The sequence below is a fragment of the Macaca thibetana genome, chromosome 16, assembly GCF_024542745.1.
Source record: "Macaca thibetana thibetana isolate TM-01 chromosome 16, ASM2454274v1, whole genome shotgun sequence".
NCBI lineage: Eukaryota > Metazoa > Chordata > Mammalia > Primates > Cercopithecidae > Macaca > Macaca thibetana.
Window position 1 is genome coordinate 44,242,093 of NC_065593.1, and position 26,628 is coordinate 44,268,720.

General features: G+C 43.4%; 2 protein-coding genes across 5 annotated transcripts in view; one reads left to right on the forward strand and one right to left on the reverse strand.

Moving 5' to 3' along the window:
• Window positions 1-26,628, reverse strand: part of LOC126939627 (nucleoside diphosphate kinase A) — a 446,836-nt gene that overhangs the window by 291,002 nt on the left and 129,206 nt on the right. The gene's annotated exons all lie outside the window — the stretch shown is intronic.
• Window positions 9,468-13,604, forward strand: TOB1 (transducer of ERBB2, 1). Its single transcript, XM_050765091.1, has 2 exons — window positions 9,468-9,764; window positions 11,659-13,604. Exon 2 carries the CDS (start codon window positions 11,799-11,801, stop codon window positions 12,834-12,836), a length of 1,038 nt encoding a protein of 345 aa, XP_050621048.1. The 5' UTR covers window positions 9,468-9,764; window positions 11,659-11,798; the 3' UTR covers window positions 12,837-13,604.

The window sequence follows — 26,628 nt, forward strand, 5'->3', positions numbered from 1 at the left end:
ATCACAGCACTTTGGGAGGTGGAGGTGGGCAGATCACGAGATCAGGAGATCGAGACCATCCTGGCTAACAAGGTGAAACCCTGTCTCTACTAAAAATACAAAAAATTAGCCGGGCGTGGTGGCAGGTGCCTGTAGTCCCAGCTACTCGGGAGGCTGAGGCAGGAGAATGGCGTGAACCTGGGAGGCGGAGCTTGCAATGAGCTGCGATTGTGCCACTGCACTCCAGCCTGGGCGACAGAGCGAGACTCCGTCTCAAAAAAAAAAAAAAAAAAAAAAAAAAAAAAAAAGCTTAGAATCCAACAAAGGCTAGGACATAAACACACAGAAGGCTAAATAAACTAATCATTAAATAATAATATAAAACATCAAGGCATGGGATTCTAAGAGGTGTTTTGAAGGTGAAAAGAACTGAGTTGGCAACACCATATCTGACAGAAGTGTTAATAATACTTGTTTGTAGTTTAAAAGCAATTTCACATGTCTTTTTGCTTGAGCTGGATCAAATGGTACTTGAATTTCTGCCAGATGTAAGAAGCAAAGAAGGAAGAGGAGGAGGAGAGGAGGAGGAGCGAGTAGGGAAGGAGGGGAAGAGGGAGGAGGAGAGGAAGGAAGAAAATATTCACATTTATCGGGGGCTTGACGGTTCATAGAGCATTTTCACAAGTGTCACCTCATTTGATTCTCACACAACTCTGAGGGTAATTATTGCTTCTAATTATTTATAAGATGAAGGCTGAGACTCCGAGCAGCCATACCTAACTAATACCAGGCATGGCAAGACCCAAACACAAATTCTCTGATTTTAAATTCATAATTTTTCTTCTATGCTCCACTGCAGCTGAGATAGGAAGTGGGGGCCATGTTGGGACATCCAATGTCGATACAATGGGCAAAGTCTTAAAAGGGAATATTTGAAGCAGTTATTAGTAAACAGTGTGAAATGTGACAGAAAGATCAAGAAGACAGAGGCCTAAGTAAAGACCATTAGAACTGTTTTTGTTTGTTTTTGAGAAAAGGTCTTGCTCTGTCACCCAGGCTGGAGTCCTGTGGAATGATCGCTTTGCCACTTGGAACTTGTGGGCTCAAGGGATCCAAACTTCCTGAGTAGTTGGGACTACAGGTGCTCGCCACTACACCCTGCTAATATATATATATATATATATATATATATATATATATATATATATTTTTTTTTTTTTTTTTGTAGAGACAGGTGTCTCACTATGTTGCCCAGGCTGGTCTCAACCTCCTGGCCTCAAATGATCCTCTCTGCTGTCTCAGCCTCCCAAAGTGCTAGGATTATAGGTGCCACTGTACCTGGCTTGCTTTTTTTTTTTTTTTTTTTTTTTAAAGCATTTATTGATAACCCAGGAGTTGGTCAGAACCTTATAAAGTGAAATAGTAGATCAAAAATCAAGGTTCTAGGCATCAAAATCACATGTTTAAAATGTTTGGGCAAGTTCTAGAGTGAGGTTTATGACCAGCATCCTGTTCAGCCACATATCTGGTACACAATATGCAAGATACTCATACAAATTGAAGCAAAACATAAAGACCTCTAAGAGAAACATGGAGAAAAGGCATAGATAAAAAATTTATCGAAACAGTAGTACAAGGAGCTGACAAACATGTCAAACTCTGTTCATCCTACATGTAATCAAAGAAATAAAAATTAAACAACAGATATCATTTTACCTACCAAATTAGCCAAGGATAGAAAAAAAATTTTTTAGTAGGCAATGCTGGCTAAAAATGTAGTGATTTTGCAGTGCGTATCCTCTGGGAAGGTAAAAAAGTACAATCTCTCTGGAAAGTGGATTGTCATTATGTTACGAGCCTTAAAAAATGTTCCTTCTCTTCCACCGGCTAACTTTGCTTATGGAATCTAGCCCAGGGAAATAATTAGAGCGGTAGTTAAAGATTTACATATAAAAATGTCTGTTAAATATGTTTGTTTTTAATACAGAAACGGTTTCAACCACTTACATGCCCAGCAATGGTTAAATAAATCATTCTAAATCCATAGAGTGGAATATAATATGCAGTCATTAAAAATGATGATTGTGACAAATGCTTAATGTCAGGAGAAAATAGGAAAAATGCAATGTTAAGTGAACTGCAGGATAGAAAATTGCGTATTTGATAGAAACTCATTCAGAAAGAAATGGAGCAAGATGGTTAGCACTGCGTGGAGAGATTAAAGATGATTGCTATTTTCTTCTTTATTTCTATGTGTTCCAAATTTGCTATAATGAGCATTTCCAGGTTTTATAATGAGAAAGAAGCCCTGATAATTTAGACTAGAGGAAAAAAATTTATTTTGGCTTTTTTGAAAAGTTCAGTTTTCCTTAAAAGATGTAAAATTAGTGTTTTTGCTGAAAATACTTCAGCTGCAAGTCATGGAACACTTAATGTTGGTTAAAAAGCAGACCAGACCTAGGCAGTGACTAGCATTGGTGAGAACCCCTATCCCTGTGATTAACTTGCATTTTATTCATGGTTTATTCAGCAGGAGCTGCTGCAGCTCCTGCCATGAGATCCATGTTCAAGGCAGGAAGAAGGGAGAAGTGACCCAGTGGTGATTTTTTTAAATGGTCTCAAATTCTTTGGCACTCCTCCTTGAGAGGTGGTGGTTATGTCCCCTCCCCTTGAATCTGGCTGGTGGTTACTTTGACCATTAGGGTATAATGGAAGTGATGCATTGTTACTTATGAGACTGGGTCATAAAAGGCCATGCAGCTTCCATGGGGGCAGCTTCCATGGTGGCCAGGCAGGGTAGCTCGTGCCTATTATCCCACTGCTTTTTGGGAGGCCAAGGCAGGAGGATTGTTTGAGGCCAGGAGTTTGAGACCAGCCTGGGCAACACAGGAAGACCATATCTCTACAAAAAACTTAAAAAAAAAAATTGTTCTAATTTGTAAAAAGTTCACTCTCCAGAAACTCCTCTGCTTCCTCTCAGCTGCCACGCTGTAAGAAGCCCAAACCACAGGGGAAATTCAGAGGCCATGTGGAAATGCTCCAAACAACAGTGCCAACTAAGCCCAGCCCTTGAGTCACTGCAACCCAGGTGCTAGACATGTGCTTTGAAAAAGCCTCCAGATCCGTGCTGTCCAATTCAGAAGCTGCTGTCCACATGTGGTTATTTAAATCTAAATTTCATTAAAACTAAATTAAAGTAAAAATTCAGTTCCTCAGTCACACTGGCCACATTTCAAGTGCTCAAGAGCCACATGTGGCTATTATATTCGACAGCATGGATACAGCATATTCCCATCACTGGAGGAAGTTCTGTTAGACCTGCTTCAGATGATACTTGAGCATTTGAGTCTTTCCAGCTGAGGTTCCAGACATTGTGGAGCAGAGATAAGCCATCCATCCCCTTGTGCCCTGTCTGAATTTATTTTTTCTAGATGGAGTCTCTCTCTGTCACCCAGGCTGGAGTGCTGTGATACTATCTTGGCTCACTGCAACCTTTGCCTCCTGGATTCAAGTGATTCTCCTGCCTCAGCTTCCTGAGTAGCTAGGACTACAGGCACAAACCACCATGCCTGGCTAATTTTGTTGTATTTTTAGTAGAGATGGGGTTTTGCTGTGTTGGCCAGGCTGGTCTTGAACTCCTAACCTCAAGTGATCTGCCCTCCTTGGCCTCCCAAAGTGCTGGGATTACAGGCATGAGCCGCCAGACCAAGCCTGAATTTCTTACCTACAGGATCCAAGGGTTTAATAAAATGGACCTTTTGTGCCACAATAAATGGGTATTTTGGATAGTTTTTCATGCAGCAGCAGTAACTAGAACAAACCCCTCTGATAAGAAAAGCATTAGCACTCTCAGAAACCATCCCAGCTGACTTCTGTTTACGTCTTATCTGCAGAACAGTGTCACAATGCCACCTCTCCTGCAATGAAGCCTGGGAAAACATGCATTTAGCTCTTCTAGCCTCTTAGGAAGACAGGGGAATGAGGATGGGACATGGGAAACGGGTGAGCTGGCAACAGTGTCTGCCACAATTGGTTATATATATAAAATTACATTCTATTTTAGTTAGCAGAGCTGCATAATAACATATGCAACCCATGCTTTAAATGTATTTAAAGTACTCTAATAACATTTGCTCTCAGATTACTTTATATAAATGTTCTTTGTACTTAGAATGTCATGAACACTGTATCACTCCTAGAATCCGCACTATAATCTCTTTACTGAAATCAAAATCTTCCTCCTTGGCTAATGGAAAGAAATTGCAATATTTGGTTTGGATTTTGTTCATCAAGATAATAGAAAGTGAGCAAATTATAAGGAGACATTCTCCTATCAGACCACGTTGCTTTAGTAGGCTTGTTCAATGTTATCTAGTTATCTTTTAATTACAAATGTCTGTGTGCCAGTGTCTTCTGGAGACTACATAGCCCTCCACTACAAACCCATGTGAAAAGCCACAGGAAACCACACTGAGGTTTCCTCAGACGTAACTGGATTGCCTTTTTTTGAGAAATGTTTAGAAAAGAACTGGTTTACTTGGTTTTCAATAACTCAATGATTAGCGCATGATTTAAAAAGTTAATGTTAGGCCAGGCACGGTGGCTCACATCTGTCATCCCAGCAGTTCAAGACCAGCCTGGCCAACATGGTGAAACCCCGTCTCTACAAAAATACAAAAATTAGCCAGGCACGATGGCAGATGCCTGTAATTCCAGCTACTCAGGAGGCTGAGGCAGGAGAATCGCTTGAACCCGGGAGGCTGCAGTGAGCTGCACTCCAGTCGGGGCGCAGAGTGAGACTCCATCTCAAAAAAAAATAATAATTTTAAAATGTGTGTGCTATGATTTATGTTGCATGACCATCTAAAAAGAAAGAAATAAAAATCACGATAAGAACATTATGGGTTTTTGTTTGTTGTTTGTTTGAGACAAGGTTTCCTTCTGTTGCTCAGGCTGGAGTGCAGTGGTGCTGCTCACTGCAGCCTCGACCTCCTGGTCTCAAGAGATCCTCCCGCCTCAGCCTTCCAAGTAGCTGGGACTACAGGTGTGCACCACCATGCCCAGCTAATTTAAAAAATAAAAATAAAATAAAATAGAGACAGGGTCTCACTATGCTGCATAGGCTGGTCTCGACTTCCTGGTCTCAAGAGATCCTCCCACCTCAGCCTTCTAAAATGCTGGCATTATGAGCATGTGAGCCACCTCACCCTGCCTGTCTAATTTTCAAATAAAGGTAAAAGGTTGATTCCTTAGAAGTGAAATGAGTCAGCTGGGTGCGGTGGCTCACGCCTGTAATCCCAACATTTTGGGAGGCCAAGGTGGGCAGATCACGAGGTCAAGAGATTGAGACCATCCTGGCCAACATGGTGAAATCCCATCTCTTCTAAAAGTATAAAAATTAGCTGGGAGTGATGGCACACGCCTGTAATCCCAGCTACTTGGGAGGCTGAGGCAGGAGAATCACTTGAACCCAGGAGGCGGAGGTTGCAGTGAGCCGAGATTGTGCCACTGCACTCCAGCCTGGTGACAGAGCGAGACTCCATCACAAAAAACAAAAAACAAACAAACAAAAAATGAGTCTTAATAATTACACACCATGTGATAGCTATTCTCCTGTAACCCTGTCTCAATTTACAGGGAAACATAAGAATTAGAAAGCTTAGGATGTCTCTATCTCAGAAGTCAAGGTGTGTGTGTGTGTGTCCTTGCGTGGATTAGGTAATAATTCAAGGCATTTTCAAGAACTGTATTTTACAAAGATATTGGAAGTTATTTTTTACCAAACGATTACCTTTGTTGTAAGGGCCCACTGGGAATTGTGTAGAATGTAGGGATGTGAAAGGCAAAGGCTGTAGTTTCTAGTGACTATCATTTGCTGAGAGAGAGGAATACGTCTTGACTGTGATACACTTGGAGCCTAATATCAAATTCTTTCTTCCTCCATAAGTCTAATTCCCTGTACAACTAGCAGTTAGCCCTCCACTCCCCTGCACAATTCCAAAGTAAATGTTAGATAGTAATAAGCCATATGCAAACTTGGATAAAGAACATTTTATACCTCGTGACTGGCAATGTTCAGAGATGTGAATCGGTTTTCCCTTGTATTTGCAGTCCATATATATATATTTATTTTTATTTATTTTTATTTTTTTGAAACAAAGTTTTGCTCTTGTTGCCTAGGCTGGAGTGCAACGGCGTGATCTCGGCTCACTGCAATCTCTGCCTCCCAGGTTCAAGCGATTCTCCTGTGTCAGCCTCCCAAGTAGCTGGGATTACAGGCATGCGCCACCATGCCTGACTAATTTTGTATTTTTAGTAGAGACAGGGTTTCTCCATGTTGGTCAGGCTGGTCTCGAGTTCCTGACCTCAGGTGATCCACCCACCTTGGCCTCCCAAAGTACTGGGATTACAGGCATAAGCCACCACGCTTGGCCTTGCAATCTGTATTTGAAAAAAGAGCTGCATTATATATGTTAGGAACATTGAGTTTTAAGGGCAGATTTTTTTTTTTTGAGAGAGAGAGAGTCTCACTCTGTCGGCCAACTGGAGTGCAGTGGCACGATCTCAGCTCACTGCAAGCTCGGTCTCCGGGGCTCAAGCAATTCTCCTGCCTCAGCCTCCCAAGTAGCTGGGATTACAGGCGTGTGCCACCACACCCGGCTAATTTTTGTGTTTTTAATAGAGATGGGGTTTCACCATGTTGGCCGGGCTGGTCTCAAATTCCTGAGCTCAGGTAATCCTCCCGCTTCAGCCTCCCAAAGTGCTGGGATTACAGGCATGAGCCACTGCGCCCGGCCGAGTGTGGAATTTTTTTTAATTGAAGGAGACATTAGACATGATCTAATTCAACCCTTTTTATAGGTGAGAAAACTAAAAGTTGATAGAAACGGGTGTGAAACTCAGATCTCCCAGTACCCACCCTTCATTGCTTTTTCCAGTATGCCATGGGGCCTTCGTGTGTGTGTGTGTTTGTGTGTGTGTTTATATTTGGTCAGACATCTTCTTACACTCCTGGGCTAAGCAGCAATAACTCATAAATTTTTGACATCTACATTTCTGACTTAAAAATGCTTTTAATGCTACTGATATTTAATCAGTACCTATCAGATGACTGCTCTCATATTTTAAACCTGGAATTACAGATTGAAGACATTCAGAAAAGAGAACTTGTACCTTCTCTTGAGAGAATTCTTGAAAAGTACAGATAAGTTCGACAAAATTACAATTCATGTATCTTTAGACATTTTAATCTCAGCCACGCCTAATATTGCAGCCCCCAAATATAAAATTACTAATCAACACACATGGTCCCGCAATTCTAGATGTTTAGTATAGTACCATTACTTGCCTAATGGTAAGAGAAGTTGTGCTTCTAGAACACGTGAAAAATTAAGTGTTTCTTTTGATAAGGCATTCCAAGAATATCCTATCTAGTTTCTTGAAATTTCTGTGCTTAATTAGAAAATTTAACTCACTTTTATTACAGATGGAATTGTCATTACAGAAAACCAAAAACAAACAAATAATAAAACGGAACAAATCATTTATATTTGACGTTTTGATGACATTTCAATGCAGAGGAAGGGACATTTTCATTTAAATGCTTTCACAGTTTTGCCATACTTTCACAGTTCAATTCCACTCTTGTTTGCAACTAAAAAACCCAAACACTAAAAAAAAAAAAAAAATCACATTAATCATAATTTAAGGACTTAGTAAAACTATGTTTTAGGAATTTGTACAATAAACATGAAATAAGTCACCTGATCACTCCCCACCCTCAGCCCATTCCACAAACCCATCTTCCCTCCCCTTCTCCTACGCATTGAGCCTTCAGAAATACCCTTTCTCAATGCGGTTCCTTCTAAAAGGGAGAGGCGCGAGAGTCAGGGTGGAGAAGGCGGCTCCAACCAGATTTTGCGTCCATAAAGCCGAAAGCTTCTAGGCCTGACATGTACAGCGGGTTTGTGCCCGAGGAGCACAGCTGGTCTACACGGGCCCGCACCGTAGACACTCTACTCCTCGGTGAGCTGCAGTTTAACTTCCTTATAGCAGGTTGAGAGTGCAGGCCCCGTTTGGAGGGGAAGGCGGCGCCCCAACGGGTGTTTTCCCAGGAAGTGCTCCAAGAATGGAGAGGAAAGGGGAAAGGGGAAAGGGGAAGGCCAGGCGATGGGCGTTTCATTCATTGCTTCTTTCTCCCCATCCCCTCCTTCGTTCCCCGCCAACTTTCCCCTTTTCCCAGTCGGAGTTTGACGTCGGTCTCCTGGATACCAGGCAGCCAATCGCTTGGTTGCGAAGGGACCAGCGCGGCCAATCAGGCGTCGTTGCTACCTGTGAGTAGTATTTTTAGCTGAGAGGGACGCTCGATTCCACTCTCGATGTAATTTCGTGTATTTCTCTGGGGCAGGTTGTGAAAAAGGCACTTACCCGCCCCCCGCCACGAGTCCCTCTCTTACCCCACTCCCTAGGTACCCGCACATATTTCAGCAGAGAATGATTTTAAACGCACTCTACAGGCAGGCACCGCGTTTATTCTGTGCACCTGCGTTCCAGCAAGCCCTAGAAATGCACACATGCGTGTGTGTGTAGACATGGACACAGATACATACGCAATTTGGCCTCGTGTCGCCACACCCTGGGCACGGCGTGGGCTGGGACATTTGGAATAAACGGATCCGAGTCGCAGCCAGGGTCTCACCGGGAGGCCTGAGGCTGCGGAAGCAGTTAAACTGCCGGCGGGGCGGGAGCTGTGGCGGCCTCCCTTCCCCACCCCCAGCCCGGCTCCACGGCTTTGGGTTCTGCAGCTGCCACTGTCTGGGTGGCGGTTGGCCTAGGCCTTAGGGTGATTAATATTCAATTAATCGGGTGCACGAATCCCGGTCACAGTTTGCCCTTTCTCTACCCCGCCCTGGGGTGGGCTGGAGGCTGATTTAGTAGCTATTCCACGAGCGGGATCCTTCTTGGCTGCAGCCCCACGCGGAAAGGGCATTTTCTGGGTATCCTTGCCGCCCTCCCGGAGTCCTGGGCTCCTCCAGCCCCGGTTCTCCTCGGCCGCTTCGCCACCGGCTTCGCCCTCCTCCCCCTCTGCCCGGCGCTCTCCGCCTAAACCGGGCGTCAGCCGCCCTACCCCACCCCTTTCTCTCTTTGGCACGTCTCCCCCCACAGTCCCTTTCCAAACGTTCTCTTCATTCCGTCCCCAGTGCTCCGATTGTCGGTTCATTGGCCCTCCTGGAGCCCGGAGGGTGCGGCTTCCCCACCCCTGCGTCCACCGCGCGTCCGGACAGGGGCAGGCGGGACTTGGCCAATGGCGTCGGGGGGCAGGGCAGGGGCGGAGCCGGCCGGCGGGGGACCGGGGTGCGGGGCGGGGAGCGCGGGGAATGGCTGCGCCGCGGGAGCTGTGTGACGCTTGGCGGGCGCGCGCACCTCGACGGAGGGGGATGGGGGCGGGGAGGAGGCCATAAAACGAGAGGCGGGGCGCGCGCCGCGGCAGAAGGAGCGAAGCTCTGGCCCGGCGTGGAGCGGGCGCACTACGGGGACGCTGGGCCGGGCACCGGGCTGTGTGGAGAAGTGAGCGCGCTCGTCTGACCCCCGTGCCCGCCACCCCGAGCCACCATCGGCGAGTTCCCAAGGCCCGCCCGAGGCCTCCGTCCTCTGCCCTCAGCCCCGCAGCGGCGACGTCTTGCACTCGGCGAGCTCGCCGCTCCCGACCCTCCCGCGCCCCCGCCCTGCCGCGCTGCTCCCCGCCCAGCCGCGGGTCTGTGGTCCAAGCCGCCCCGAAGCAGCCCGTAAGTATCTCGGGGCGCCGGGCGGGGTTGGCAAGGAGACAGGAGCCCCGGGCCCAGGCGGCGGAGGAGGGGCTGCAGCGGCGTCGAGCTCCGGGCCCTCGGGAGCTCGGGGACGGCGGGGTCGCGGCCCTGGGCGCCGAGGGGGCAGCGCCGGGACCCGAGGGGAGCGGCTCCGAGGGGCCACCGACGCGTCGGGCTCGGCTCGGGCAGTTGACCGGGGACGGGCGGCCCGGGGCGTGCTGACGGGAATCGGGGGGTTGGGGCGCCCAGGGGAGCGACGAGCTCGCGGTGGAACGCTGGGGTTCGAGGGGCCGGTGGCCGCGAGGCTGAAAATGGTGCCGGGGAACCGGTGCTCCCCCAGGCTCTGACCGGGTCCCAGGAGCCCGGGGCGGGTGCCGCGGGGCGGGGAGCGGCGGGTCGGGTTACGGCGGGGGAGGGGAGCGGCTGACCCGGCGCCCCGACCTGCTCGGTGCTGGGTGCCCAGCCGGGAGAGGTTGCTCTTCCATTTCCCGGGCCTTCCTCCTCCTCCTCCTAGGAGGCTCGTACTCTCTCCCTCCTCCACCTCCACCTCCTCTTGCTGTTGCTGCTGCTGTAGCGCTTGGGCTCCGAGGGCTGTGAGCAGAAATCTAATGAGATCTAACTGGCTGTTTATGTAATTCTTCACACTCCTGCCTGTCTTAAGGCGTTGCTTTGTAACTACCTTCCACCGAGCCTGAATTTTGCTTGGCTGCACCTTCAAGCAATTGGGCTTAATCAGCTGCCTCTGCCGGCACTCAGGCTTTTGACTTGGAAAGTGTTTTTAGTTTGGGGGCAGCCAGGGATTCTTTTTCCCTTTGTTACCACGAATATGGAAAATAGAACAGACGAATTAAAACCAACTTGATTTTTAAACGTCCTTTTAAATCAACTTCAGTGTGCAAATAGATCCCTTTCGCAAATATCTTCTGTTTGCCCTTGATCTTTTCTTATCCCCACCCAGTGCTGATCCAGCAAACGTTTAAAGGTCGACCTTACCATACTTGCTTCTCCGGCTGTTACCGTGGGAGGGAGGGAGGGAGGGAGGACGGACGGAGGTTTTTAAAAATCAGACTAAAACTCAGAAACCCTGGCCTTTAAACAGAATAATCAATAGTTTTAATTTGTGTCGTTGCTTTTGTTATACTTGCTACCTAATAGGAATTTTCAGATTTAGAAAAATACACATTGAAAACAAAAGACCCAGAGAAGCTGGATTTTGTTATATTGTGTGCTCTTTATATACTTAAGGCCGAAACTATATAGAATAATTTGGTTCATAATTATTCACTAGGATGAAATTCATTTAGTACTCAGTGTCTTTAATTTTAGCATCATGTACTATGGAAATTAAAATGATTTTCCTAACTTACCAGATTTTTAAATGTCAATGACAGAGCAGATTTAAATAGTATATGTCCAAAGTAAACTAAAACGTGGATTCACTTCTAAGTTGGTGAATAACAGTAAAAATTACTACCTAAAAGTGGCATCTATATATATGGGGGTTGGGGGAGGATGCTGAGTACAATAAATATTCTTGTGAGAATTGAGGGGAGAAGAATACGTGTTCTAGTGATATTTCTTCTTAGAACTCTATTCAGAAACAGGCTTTTAAAAACATTATTTCATCTGTAAATCTACATTTTCCTGTGTGATTTTAAACTTTAATCAACAATTTTCTATTTTATATTTTGTACTATTTACAGTTTTCAGGCTTTCTGTCCTAGTAGACATTTTCTTCTTCTTTTTATCCTTAGCAAACTAACACTGGATATTAGACATTTTTTAAGGTGAAATTACTTTGTGGGGGGAAAGGTCGTGGGACTTATATTACCTTTATCTTATTTGGATATGTTTGCTTTTGTTTTGTTTTAAGGAACAAGATCACTCAAGGTGAAGGATAATCTACTAATACCAGCACTTTGAATGAAAATTTGTTTCTCTGCCACAAACTGAACATTTTTTTTTTTTTTTTTTGGTGGGGGAGTTGAAACCTAATTTTGTGGCGTAGCAGCTATGCAGCTTGAAATCCAAGTAGCACTAAATTTTATTATTTCATATTTGTACAATAAGCTTCCCAGGAGACGTGTCAACATTTTTGGTGAAGAACTTGAAAGACTTCTTAAGAAGAAATATGAAGGGCACTGGTATCCTGAAAAGCCATACAAAGGATCGGGGTTTAGATGTATACACATAGGGGAGAAAGTGGACCCAGTGATTGAACAAGCATCCAAAGAGAGTGGTTTGGACATTGATGATGTTCGTGGCAATCTGCCACAGGATCTTAGTGTTTGGATCGACCCATTTGAGGTTTCTTACCAAATTGGTGAAAAGGGACCAGTGAAGGTGCTTTACGTGGATGATAATAATGAAAATGGATGTGAGTTGGATAAGGAGATCAAAAACAGCTTTAACCCAGAGGCCCAGGTTTTCATGCCCATAAGTGACCCAGCCTCATCAGTGTCCAGCTCTCCATCGCCTCCTTTTGGTCACTCTGCTGCTGTAAGCCCTACCTTCATGCCCCGGTCCACTCAGCCTTTAACCTTTACCACTGCCACTTTTGCTGCCACCAAGTTCGGCTCTACCAAAATGAAGAATAGCGGCCGTAGCAACAAGGTTGCACGTACTTCTCCTATCAACCTCGGCTTGAATGTGAATGACCTCTTGAAGCAGAAAGCCATCTCTTCCTCAATGCACTCTCTGTATGGGCTTGGCTTGGGCAGCCAGCAGCAGCCACAGCAACAGCAGCAGCCAGCCCAGCCGCCACCGCCACCGCCACCACCACAGCAGCAACAACAGCAGAAAACCTCTGCTCTTTCTCCTAATGCCAAGGAATTTATTTTTCCTAATATGCAGGGTCAAGGTAGTAGTACCAATGGAATGTTCCCAGGTGACAGCCCCCTTAACCTCAGTCCTCTCCAGTACAGTAATGCCTTTGATGTGTTTGCGGCCTATGGAGGCCTCAATGAGAAGTCTTTTGTAGATGGCTTGAATTTTAGCTTAAATAACATGCAGTATTCTAACCAGCAATTCCAGCCTGTTATGGCTAACTGAAAAAAAGAAAATGTATCGTACAAGTTAAAATGCACGGGCCCAAGGGGGATTTTGGTTTTTTTTTTTACCTCCTTGAGAATTTTTTTTTTTAAGCTTATAGTAAGGATACATTCAAGCTTGGTTAAAAAATAATAATAATAAAACATGCATCATTTTTCATTTGCCAACCAAGCACAAAGTTATTTTATACTGACTGTATATTTTAAAGTATACTCTCAGATATGGCCTCTTACAGTATTTAAGATATAGCAAGGACATGGCTGATTTTTTTTTTATAAAAATTGGCACTAATAAGTGGGTTTATTGGTCTTTTCTAATTGTATAATTTAATTTAGTACAAAGTTTGTAAAATATCAGAGGATATATATATATTGTTTCTACGACATGGTATTGCATTTATATCTTTTTACTACAGTGATCTGTGACAGCAGCAGCTTCATGTTGTATTTTTTTTACTGAAATTGTACAATATCCATCTTAAAGACATCAACTATTCTAAAAATTGTGTACAGGATATTCCTTTAGTGGTGGAATTAAAATGTACGAATATTTGCTTTTTTCAAAAAAATGTATTTTCTGTTAAAAGTTTAAAGATTTTTGCTATATATTATGGAAGAAAAATGTAATCGTAAATATTAATTTTGTACCTATATTGTGCAATACTTGAAAAAAAGGTATAAAAAAGTATTTTGAGTCAGTGTCTTACATGTTAAGAGGGACTGAAATAGTTTATATTAAGTTTGTATTAAAATTCTTTAAAATTAAAAACGCCTATTGTGGTCTTTGTTTTTAAGTGTTTTCTAAAGATCGACCTCTGGAGTTATTCCGTTGTAAATGCTAATGATGGAAAAAGGCCTGACTCATGGAGTCAGGAAGGAATAATGGAAAGCAGTTGCTCTACTAATGCACCAGATCGTGGTTTGCCACATAAAAAATGCTATCAAAACTATAGCCTGACCAGTGCTTGGGACAACTTTATTTTTTTTTTAACAGCCCTCTTCAGTCCACATTTGTCTACCCCGTGATAGAGATGGTATGGTAAGGTTAGCTATACAGCAAGTTTCAAAATGTCATGCTGACATGGGGGAGTCAGGTGATAAGATGAAATTTCTTCGTGTAATCTGAGATGATTTGTTTGAAATTTATATGGAGAGAGCATTGGATCAGTTTTCTGTTTTTGCTCGGACAAAGTGGCTGACTGAACTTTAAAAAGAAAAATTTACATCAGTTTACTAATCTTTAAAGTTTAGCCATTGCATGTAGCTAGAGAACTTAAGGTCAAAATCTATTCACAGTTGGACAGATTGTTAGATGTTAGGATTTTCATTTTCCCAGCAAAAACGCTTATGTATTTAATTTTTTGTGAATGGGTATCCAGCCTGCTGGTTTGAAGGATTTAGAGAGATTGACATTGTATCAAATTGGAGAGACTTGGTAAGGATGGAATTTTTTAAAACTGAAGAGTTGGAAGACCACTAAAGTTAAATGAGTCATTTCACTAAATGTCAATCGATACAGTATTGACATAGTATTGGTGAGAAAAGTTAAAAATGTCCATTGATACAGTGTTGACACAGTATTGGTGAGAAAGCTGTCTTAAAAAACTTTATATGTACTTTTATAGTAAGAAACCAGCACTGCCTGGGTTACCAGTGAAATAAATTTGGTCTCATGAGCTTTTTGGACACCCGTCTACAACAGCCTTTTGTCATTTACCCATGCAGTGTAGAGCAATAAAAGGTTTTAAGGAAACAAGCACTGGAAATAACAGAGCTAAGCTGTTTGTCAGCACCATGGTGAGGCTTTTGTTCTTTAGTGGACAGAATGAGGCTATGAAGAAGTATTGGAATACTGGGTGCAAGCAGCAGAGATCTGGTCTGCCAACACCACTTACATGCTTTTGTGATCACGAAGTTTGAATAGCTGTAAGAACAATCAGGGTAATGGCTTTAAGCACTAGTTTCTGCTACAGACTTTGATAAAGTTACAGACTTGGGAGAAAACTCTGCTTATAAATGAAGAAAGGCTCAAGTATAATGTGCTTTTTCTGAAAATCATAAGGCAGCTGGACAGTACATAAACAATAGAATTTTTTTTTTTTTTTTTTTTGAGATGGAGTCTTGCTCTGTCACCCAGGCTGGAGTGCAGTGGCACCATCTCGGCTCACTGCAACCTCCGCCTCCCGGGTTCAAGTGATTCTCCTGCTTCAGCCTCCCGAGTAGCTGAGACTACAGGTGCCTGCCACCACGCCGGCTAATTTTTGTATTTTTAGTAGAGACAGGGTTTCACCATGTTGACCAGGCTGGTCTCGAACTCCTGACCTCAAGTGATCCCCTGCCTCAGCCTCCCAAAGTGCTGGGATTACAGGCGTGAGCCAATGCATCTGGCGAGGACTTCATAATTTTTTAAAAAATGAACAAGGGCCCTGTTTTCATGCCCTTTTTGTTCATTAGGAATGGGAATTTTTTAAAAGGTGCTTTTGTCTAGCACATCTGAGAAAAGCTTACATCTTAGTTCCAAGTCATTTTCTCCCCATGGTGCTATCATGCTTTTGACTGTCTGTGTGGAGACTGTTTCGGTTGACAATTTGATGAATTCATTATTTTCATAGGCCTTTCCCATTTTTTTGACTCCTATAACTACAGATACTGTAGCAGCCTCTGAGTACTCTCAGTGTCCAAAATGTTGCCTTACAGATTTCATAGCTCATGGATGAGTAAGGAATATTATACCAAAAAAATGGCTTTCTAAGTTTAGTGTATTCCTTCTCTGCCCTGCCTTGTCTTTTCTGAAATCAGGTACATTGTGAAATCTCCTTTTTGCCTATAATAGATGGCAAATGTAAATATAGGCCTTCTTCAAAATGCCTCCTTAAATATAACAATATATACTGTGATTAACTTAGGTTTTAAAGGTGAAACTAAAGGTACTCTGAGTTTAAAATGTTTTTCCAGGGCAGGTGCTGTGGCTCATACCTGTAATCCCAGCACTTTGGGAGGCTGAGGCAGGTGGATCACTTGAGGTCAGGAGTTTGAGACCAGCCTGGCCAACATGATGAAACCCATCTCTACTAAAAACACAAAATTAGCCAGTGTGGTGGCGTGCGCCTATAGTCCCAGCTACAGGCTGGGAGAGTGAGGCAGGAGAATCGCGTGAACCCAGAGGCGGAGGTTGCAGTGAGCCAAGAGTGTGCCATCACCTTCCAACCTGGGTGACAACAGCCAAACTCAGTCTCAAAAAAATAAAATAATGTTTTTCCAATTGGGTGTAAATCCCATTCCCATATACATGTCTTAGGTACTGGCATTTTAATTGAGAGACTTAACAAATCTTCAGGACTTTGATTATTTTAAAATAAGTCACTGTAACACAGAAAGAAACAAAGTATGTCTCATTGGACATACTTAAGCTAATGAAGTAAAATGCCAGTTGGTAACCTTCCTTTATATCCTTTCCCTACACAAACAGAAAATAGCATAGGCATTGAACATCAGATATGTATCCTTGCTTGACTGGAAATGCATGTTTTTGTCAGATGCTGGGTAACAACTCTAGTGCAAGAACAGATACAAGGAAAACAGAAGACAAGTATGTAAAATGGTCACTGCTGAATAAAACCCATTGCGTTGTTAAGTGTATCAATCAGTTGATGCTTAATCAGTTTGGCCCAGGAGGTCATTTGAGATCAGAGTGCTTTAGTTTTTATGGTATATTAGGAAGATTACATCTTGTTGTTTAAAGGATTTAGGATCAATTATCTGTGGGCATACAATTGGAAAATTAGCACATTTTCCAATTGCATGCCCAGTTTGAAGCCATTTTTGAGTGGCTTATGTAAACATGTAGTTGGAGCCTTTTTTTTTTTTTAATCTTTTAAATCAGGAAATAAACATATAGCACTTACTATGTGTCAAGTGTAGTTCTAACCCAGTTTACAGACTGGGTTGGGGGCAGAGGGGTGGGACTGAGGCACAGAAAGATTCACTGACCCAAGATTGCATGGCCAATACATGGCGGACTTGGCGATTCAAACTCAGGTAGTGAGTTCCAGAGTTCATGCTCCTAAGCACTATGCTTTGTTCCCTCAGATTAGTTGTTATTCTGATTTGAAGTCAGGGTAATAGCACCATTTTTGATGTATTAGCTATGTAATTTGCAGAATCTTTACAAAAGTGTTAATGAGAAGGGTCTAGTGGAAGGCTGTTAACCATGCTCAGAATATGCCATGATGATGTTTTGAGTGAGACTTTGCATTTCCATTGGTTATAAACTGAACTCATAAGCAATAGGGAAATGTTTTTAGAAATCATTGTTATATCAATGCTCTAGTTTTTTTTTTTCTTTTCTTTTTTTTTTTTTTTTTTTGAGATGGAGTCTAGCTGTGTTGCCCAGGCTGGAGTGCAGTGGCGTGATCTTGGCTCACTGCAACCTCCACCTTCCAGGTTCAAGTGATTCTCCTGTCTCAGCCTCCTGAGTACCCGGCTAATTTTTGTATTTTTAATAGAGACAGGGTTTCACTATGTTGGCCAGGCTGGTCTCAAACTCCTGACCTCAGGTGATCTGCCCGCCTCGGCCTCCCAAAGTGCTGGGATTACAGGCGTGAGTCACTGCACCCAGCAATGCTCTAGTTTTGTTGGTTTTCATAATTCAGTCATATAAATTACATCTCTTTTCAGAACCACTGGATGATTCCCTGACTGTAGATTTAGTGGCCGGTTACAAGCAAAGTTGTAACCGTTAACCTCCTGTGGCTATTTTCACAACCATTCCTTGTCTGTGCTTATTGATAAACACTCTAAAGCAAGGCCAAGTGACCTACCTTCAAACAATGTGTTTCTAGTACCTATGATTTGTTTTTAAATTACTTTGAAAAGCTACCTTTAGGATTTCTGTACATATAAATATTGTGATTCATGGTCTTTTTACTTTTATTTCAAAACATTAAAAACTTTTTGTTTTAATTATAGTTTTTAAAGTAGATTTGGGGTCTCACCATGTTGCCCAGGCTGATTTTGAACTCTCCCAGGCTCAAGTGATCCACCCACCGTGGCCTCCCAAAGTGCTGGAATTACAGGCGTGAGCCATCATGACCAGCCAGTTTTAAAACATTAAAGAAACAAATTGACTTCTCATTTCAAACTCATTCTGAAAGCCTTTCTTGAAAAAAAAAAAACCAATTTGGTTTAAAATAAAAAGTCACATTTTAGAAGCATGAGCTGTTGTGGACAAACTTACATACCTTTGATTGTTGCTATTAGTTTTGAACATGTTTGCACAGTAAAGAGAAAAGCCCATTTTAAAAATGGCTCAGGAGAACTTCTGTAGTTTTTATGTGGATTAAATCCTGTTATACTAAATACTATTTACATTGTTGGGTTAGTTGGCGTTTGACTGGAGCAAATATGGCTGACCCCTTAAGTGAGCTTTAGGTGGTTTAGATTGGGCTGAAAGTCTTATTAATGGAATTTGACTTGTAAGTATTAATAGTAAAACCTATATTAACCATTTCTCCGTATTTGAGTTTTAAGATTTTATATCTTAGAGGACTTGGTTTGTATATATAGTCTGTTAGTGAGAACTTTGAGATTATCTCACAACTAGGCAAGCCTCAGATGAAACCATTTAATCAAGAGGCTGTCCCTGTCTAATGGCTAACTGAAACTATGGGTCTAAATTCCTTGCTTAATTGTATTAAGTCATTTGATTCAGATGGCTCAGTTTATTCATCTGCAAAATGAGTACAGTGATACCAATATGCTTCTTTGAGGAGCTATGAGAACTAATCATTTGCTATTAAGAGTTGTCAGTGAACTAATAGAACATGTGTCCATAGGGGCTCACAGTATTTAGAAGCCATCAAGTCCAGAATTCTAGCCATGTTTGCTGCCCTTTGAAATCAGGAAAGTAAGTGAAGATCATAACTGCCTTCTTATATGCACATTTTGCTGTCAGTTATTTGAGTCAACAGAAAATTGAAATTCTACAGTAATATTCTAAAAGCTCATGTTTCATAAAATACATATAATTATTTTCATAAACATAAATATCATGGAGTTTGCATTTCTAGTTTTGAGGCACTGAAGGAAACCAGTGCATTCTTTTTCACACAATTGGCAAGTTGATTATTTCATACAATTGGCAACCCAGTATACTAGTTGACATTTCCTTTTGGGAGCAGCCATAAGAGTTTGCTAAGTTAAAATGTCCATGCTGTTGTGAAAAATATTGACATAGTTGTTCTTATTTAAACAATATTGCCTGAGGAATAGTAGTTAAAATGTAACTTGGTGGTGCATACGTCATATGGATAATGGTGCTAGCTTTATTTTAGAGCAGGTAGAAAAGAAGAGGAGGTTTGCTTTACCAAAGGGAAAAACATAGAGGACTTGGAAGGAAAAACACATTCCGTCTGGCATGATGAGTACTTACTTCACTGATAAAATATGACCAGTGTGCAGTACAGAGAACAGGTGTAAAATATTTTTAGACAAACCTTGGCATATACCGTAGGTCGCATCCCTTCTGCCTATACACTCTTCAAGTGTTTCAAAAAATAATTGTGGAAAAACCACATTGACAAAATGAGCTAGACATTGATTTTATTTTATTTTATTTTTTTGCACTGAATGTTAAACATAAACTTCCTTCCCAGCCATCAGGTTGCAGCTATTTTTAAACACTGATTCTCCACATGCCCTTCTACAGCTCTTGAGGTCTTTTTTCCTCTTTCTTAGTGCTAGTGAGAAAGCTGGAAAATTATGGTGCTCACCCTTTTGGAGTGGGAAGGCTGACTTAAAACAATTTCGTGCTTCCTCTAGGCCAGAAAGAAAGAGTGTCAAGAATGGACATGGCGTCAGTCTAGCTTGTTTTCTAGCAAATGGTGGGTATAAGTGGATGACTTCTGGATACTGATAGAAAGGAATACTATCAGTATCATGTCAGTATGGTTTAAGAAATGGAATTATTGGCAGGGTGTGGTGGCTCATGCCTGTAATCCCAGCACTTCGGGAGGCTGAGGCAGGCGGATCATGAGGTCAGGAGTTTAAGACCAGCCTGGTCAACATGGTGAAACCCCATCTCTACTAAAAATACAAAGATTAGCCAGGCATGGTGGCATGTGCCTGTAATCCCAGCTACTGGGGAGGCTGAGGCAGGAGAATTGCTTGAACCCAGGAGGCGGAGGTTGCAGTGAGCTGAGATCGCACCACGGCATGCCAGCCTGGGCGACACAGCAAGACTCCATCTCAAAAAAAAAAAAGAAAGAAAAGAAAAGAAAAAAGAAATGGAATCATCACGCCCTGCAAATATTGTACATTTTAGTACAGGGTCCAGATACCTTGTGACACAGGTTCAGTAGTTCCTAGGCATAGGAACATCTTTTTCTGTTTTGCACTAAATGTAGGTATTCCTTTCAGATGGCTTTCCCTTGCCACCCCTCCACTAGCCATCAATGCATTTCTTTTTTATTTTTCTTTTTCTTTCTTTTTTTTTTTTTTTTTTTTTTTTTTTTTGGTGGGGAGATGGAGTCTCGCTCTGTCACCCAGGCTGGAGTGGCACAATCTTAGTTCACTGCAACCTCCGCCTCCCGGGTTCCAGCGATTCTCCTGCCTCATCCTCCTGAATAGCTGAGACTACAGGCACGTGTCGCCATGCCCTGCCAATTTTTGTATTTTTAGTAGAGATGGGGTTTCACCGTATTGGTCAGGCTGGTCTCGAACTCCTGACCTTGTGATCCACCCACCTTGGCCTCCCAAAGTGCTGGGATTACAGGTGTGAACCACTGCGCCTGGCCCCATCAATGCATTTTTAGTAAAGATGAAGATTGAATTTTGTTTTGTTTTGTAATGAGAATACCTGTTCTTTCTTCACTCTGATTATCCAGATTTGCCTACTGCCCTCAAAGCTCTTTTTCCAAAAAAAACTCTCCTAGTTTTGCAAACTACCTGCCATTCTAAAGTTTTGTGGAGCCCCGGTGACTTACTTTATTCTAATTTCTTTTTATTTCCAGAAAACATGATGGGAATCTCTTAAACCATTTTAACACAAGGCTTAAGATAGCTGCAATCTTTGCAGTCAACCTTTCTAGAAACTAAGGTGTCACCAGAGGCTCTTTAAAGATTTTGAGAACAACCAGTTTTCACACAGCTATAAAGGATTTTACCTGGGGAAATTCTGCTTTGTGAATCTTGAAAAAGTCTGGAAGAAAGGAAGGAAACTTTTTTTTGGTGACTTAGAAAGAAGATTCTTGTTTATTTTCTGAACCACTAAAGTTCAAAGAACTTTTTGTGTTCCGTGTAAAAGAAATAGCTGAAAGTGAGAGCTTTTCTCCTCAGGAGCATCTGCCAAAGGAGAAGGGTCTGGCAGTGGGCAAGGGACCAGGGTGTATGTCCTCTATCTGCTTTTGCTTCCAGGGCCTGGGAAAGGTGGAAAGGATAGTAAAGGAGAGAGCTTCCGCATACACTGCCTGACAACTTGCTCTGGAGATCAGTTTCCCCGGAAGGAGGCTTTGCAGAAGTTCTGACACCACAGTTTCCTGAAGATTATATGTGTGCTTTTTTCCAGATTTTCAAGGAGGATGGGGAGCTGCTCCTATGTAAAGCACTGGCCATTTGAAGGATGCTTTTTATACTATCACAAAGTCTGACAGAATCCAGAGGGAATGACGAACCCCAAAAGCTCAGTAATAATAATGGCAACCCTTATATGCATCTACTATGTGCTAGATACTGCCCCATTTAAATTTAGTTCAGCTTCATAACAACCCTCTGAAGGTTGTACTGTTTCTCCCATTTACAGATACGTAAGTGGAGACAGAGAGCTTGCAACAGTCACAGCCAGTGGAGCTAGGATTTGAACTGTGGGATTCTGTTTTCAAAGTCCATGGTCCTTAACCATTACACTATCCTGCTCCTTTGGTTGACCTCAACAGGTCGATTTTCTAAAACGAGCCACACTTGGTTGTTCAGAAGTCATCTAAGCTGCACTTTGTGCCTGGTCCCCCTTTCCTGCAAACCTCACTTGTGATTGTTCGCTCAGCAATCCCAAACTTATTTTACTATCAGCCTTTGCCAGGCACAATTAGGAAAGGGAAATCGGCTACAAAAACACAATGGAATAAGATATGAGTTTGAGAGCTACGCGCTAGCTTTACTTACTTACATCACTACTGCTCTCTGGATGATTAGATTTGTTGAGAAGCAGCTATACACACTTCACATACTGAAGTCTTGGGTCCTGAGCTTTACTAGTACTTGTGATAGCAAAAGGGTGATATTGACTCAAGTGGCTGCACTGGGGTCAGATTCCATTCTTGTCCCTAAATTCTTTCTCAAACAAGGTGAGATATGATTAGAAACAGCTCCTGTATTCATCCACTCAACACATTTATTAAGCATCTCCTGCGTTAGGAACTGGTAGTGATACATATAATCCTTCAGAACCGCTAAAGGAGCTTACGCTCTAGCAAAGAACAAACACACGCCCAGATAATCATAATACACAGGAATATGTAGGGATATGAACCAAAAAAAGGGAGAGACTGTGCCTATCTAAGAGATTCTAGGTCTGGGAGGAGATATCAAGCTATGAAGAATGGGTACAGTGTCCACTGGAAGCACCTGGAGAAAGCTGGGCTCCCTCAAATTCCCAGCCCCAGTAAAAGAACAGGGAGTTGAGAGGAAAACCTTGGTCCTGGGGGGGTGTGTGTGTGTGTGTGTGTGTGTGTGTGTGTGTGTGTGTGTGTGTGTGTGTGTGTGTGTTCTTCATCAGATGTATCCACAGTAGGAAGAATGTGGGCTGCTAACCCTTGGGGAAAAAGGCAGAGGAAATCAGAAATAGAAGCTCTGCTGCCAGTCCCATCTCTCCTGGGAGAAGCTGCTTTGAATTTGGACATTTTAACTTATTTTTTCACTGTTTCAAGCTTTGTACAGAAACATTATGAAAGAGAAATAGTTTAAAACTTCTTTATTCATCAAACCCAGGAGTGAGATGGGGAGGACCGGTAAGAAGTCCAAGGAAGGAAGAGGTGGGAGTGAGAGGGGCGTCAGGCTGTGTCAGAGGGATGTCAAATTCCTTGCTTTCAAGACAGTTTCAGTTTCATGCTTAATCTAGAAACCTCCTCAGGCTAGAAGCTCCCTCTAGGGGTCATCTCATTTGTTTTCCTACCTTTAGTGACAAAGCCTCTTTTGGTTTTGTGATGTCAGGGCTCACAGCAGGTACCACCCTTCCAGAAGTTGGTGGTGGTGGAAAGTGTGTGTTCATTGCAGAAACTCAGACACCCCCAGCTCACTCCCAGTTGCCACTCCCATCGCCACACCCTACCCCTGGCCGAGGTAACAAGTCTGTGGAGCTCAGTAGTTTCCTTTTCCAGTTTGGCTTTTTGGGCGCCTGTAATATCTTCCGGTTTGAACATAAATCAAAGAATGAGGCTTTGAAGGGAAAGCTTTGTACAAATTTCAGCCAGAAATTAACATTCCCAAATAACTTTTCGCCTGGGTCGCTTCCCCGGGCAATGTCCTTCCCCAGGCTTCCCTAAGTTCTCTGTGGCTGAACACTCTGTCATCCACTGAAAATACCACCACAAGCTGGCCAAGCTCCTTCATGTGACCTGGGACGGTTCAGGGAGCATCACTACTCTGTACAGAGCGTGGATCCTGCTTTGGCACAGAAGACACCAGCGTCTGACCCTTGTCTCGCACCCACTTGACCAGCAGGGACACATGTTTCCACTATTTTCCCTGCAGATGTAAGAATGCTCTAGAGTGGTGTAGGGGGCTTCATTCAGCCTCCAAGTAACATTACTCCTAGTGATCCTCTATGAGAAAGAACATGGGCTTTGGGGTCAGAGTTGTTTTTTTTTTTTTTTTTCTTTGAGACAGAGTCTTGCTCTGTCACCCGGGCTGGAGTGCAGTGGTGCAATATCAGCTCACTGCAACCTCCACTTCCCAGGTTCAAGGGATTCTCCTACCTCAGCCTCCTGAGTAGCTGGGATTACAGGCGCCCACCACCACACTTGGCAGATATTTTTGTATTTTTAGTAAAGACGGGGTTTCACCATGTTAGCCAGGCTGGTCTCGAACTCCAGGCCTCAGGTGATCCGCTGCCTCGGCCTCCCAAAGTGCTGGGATTATAGGCGTGAGCCACCATGCCTGGCCTGGGGTCAGACTTTGAATCAAATCCCAAACTCAACCTTAAGTAGCAGTGCACTGTTAAAACGATTCCACCTCAGATTTCCTATCTGTAAAAGAGTTCCAAATTCTACTTGTTAGGGTTGGTGTGATGAGTATGTAAGATAAATAAAGCATTCAGCATCATCCTCTTCCCTACATTGAATAAACTGAACTCTCTTTACTCTGGTGAGAGAGGGCTCAAATCCTCCCCTTCTCCCGCCATGGCTTAGCCTCAAGGACATGTGCTCAGCCTATTTAGGGGAGGTCAACTGGCCATAAACGTGCCTTTTCATGAGAATCCTAGGAAGTAAAACTTCCTGGTATATTAGCAGGGAGAAGGAAGGACACAAAAATGAGACGAAACCAGACTTGACCACTTTTGAATCTGTGGTGGAAAATATCACAAATGGGGTTGAGTATGTGGCCTTTGGAGTCCTGTAGACACACCTAGGTTTGGGAAAATTTTTCAATCTCCCTGAGCCTCGGTTTCATTATCTCTGAAATGGACAGACTATTAAATGGAGGTGAAAATATATACACATGACAGGGTTGTAAATATTTAATGAGACAATGCATGTTGAACACATATTAAGTGCTGTAAGCTCTTAGTAACAGAAATTATTAACCCTGCCAAAAGGGCATCTAATTGGTAAAGGGTGCCCACCTTCTATGAGGCCCGGGACAGGGATGGGTTGCCATCTGTGTGAGTCTCACTAAAGCTGTGTTCTAGTCATCCATAAACACCAGCTTCAGCGCTTATTAGGGTCACAGGGTAAAATTGCTGGTTGTAATGATTGTGAAGATTGCTTTGAGTCTGTTATTGATCATACCAGGGTTCTAAGGCTGTTTCCCCTTTTATTCTGTTGCCCCTTGTGGTACATTGAGATAGAGAGTGGCACTTGAAATAAAGGGTCAATGAGAGCTTCGTTCTGTGCCCCAAGGTACTGGAGCCGAGAATGAAGGGTTCAGAATGTTCTTAGGGCCTCCATGGAGGTCTCAGAGGTTCCCCATCTCTAACCAAATTACTACACTTTATCTCTGCTTCCTGGGCCTCCAACTGCACAACCCCAAGTGTGTGCGTATGTGTGTATGCATCTCCCTGTCCCTCTTCTCTTTTTTCTTCTTGTTCCCTCCCTCCTCCTCTCCCCCTCTCTTCTCCAGCTACCCTCCTCCTGGACTCTTTCCTTGTCAGCAAAGGAGACTGCATCTGTTCTGGCTTTGCTCTGAGAGAGGGGTCTGTTCTCCCCTCCTGGTTCTTGCTCCAATCATGGGCAGGGACATGCAACAGCAATTATCACCAACAAGCTGAAGCAATGAGGCCCAGGACCAGCTACCCTGGAGAGGCACTATGGCTACCATTATTATTCTGTGATACAGATGATAATACTAAGGCACAGAGAAGTTAACTACTCAAAGTCACAAAGCCAGTATTTGAGCCCATGCTCTGCCATGACTGTGATCTTTTCTCACTGCCACCCACCCTGGATAGCAAGGAGATTTGGGGACCTTGAGGCCTAAAACATCTGGTCCCTTATTAATTTACTAATTAATTTATTTACTTATTTATTGCTTAATATGTTGATTGTCTTTATCTGAAAAATCCTCATAGAAAATTGTTGTCTCGGGTCGGGAGTGGTGGCTCACGCCTGTAATTTCAGTACTTTGGGAGGCTAAGGCAGGCGGATCAACTGAGGCCAGGCGTTCGAGACTAGCCTGGCCAACATGTCGAAACCCCGTCTCTACCAAAAATACAAAAATTAGCCTGGTGTGGTGGGGTGTGCCTTTAATCCCAGCTACTGGGGAGGCTGAGGCAGGAGAATTGCTTGAACCCGGGAGGTGGAGGTTGCCCTGAGCCAAGATCGCACCACTGAGCTCCAGCCTGAGTGACAGAGCAAGACCCTATCTCAAAAAAAAAAAAAACCAGAAAGAAAATTGTTGTTTGGTTTAGTCCCCAGCAGCCTGCTCCTTTACTCTTGTGAGAGCGGACTCAGAGAAAACAAGCTTGCCTTCTTTTGAGCTACCCAATCTTTCTTCTGGGCAGGGGACATTTGGGGATGGTTCTCTCTCTTCTTTTTAGCTTCTTTCTCGGGCTTCTTCTCATGGACTGGTGATATGGTTTGCATCTGTGTCCCCACCAAATCGCATGTGAAATTTTAATCCCCAGTGTTGGAGGCGAGACCTGGTGGGAGATGATTGGGTCATGGGGGTGGTTTCTCAAGAATGGTTTAGCACCATCCCTCGGTGCTGTTCTTGTGATAGTGAGTAAGTTATTAGGAGCTCTGGTTGTTCAAAAGTATGTAGCACTTCCCCCCTCTCTTTCTCTTCCTCTTGCTCCGGCCATGTAAGACGTGCCTGCTTCCCCTTTGCCTTCTGCCGTGATTGTACGTTTCCTGAGGCCTCCAGAAGCAGAAGCCGCTACGCTTCCTGCATAGCCTGCCAATTAAACCTCTTTTCTTCTTAAATTATCCAGTCTCAGGCTTTTCTTTATAGCAGCACAAGAACAGACTAACACAGCTAGATTCTCTTGTATAGCAGCATGAGCTTCCTTACACATGTCCTCCACCATGTCTGGAGTTATGCTGTTATTTATGTGTTGAGAGAACTGTTTCTTGTAAGCATCTTTG

Coding starts and splice junctions, on each gene's coding strand:
- TOB1 (XM_050765091.1), top strand. CDS start 11,799: ATGCAGCTTGAAATCCAAGTAGCACTAAATTTTATTATTTCATATTTG.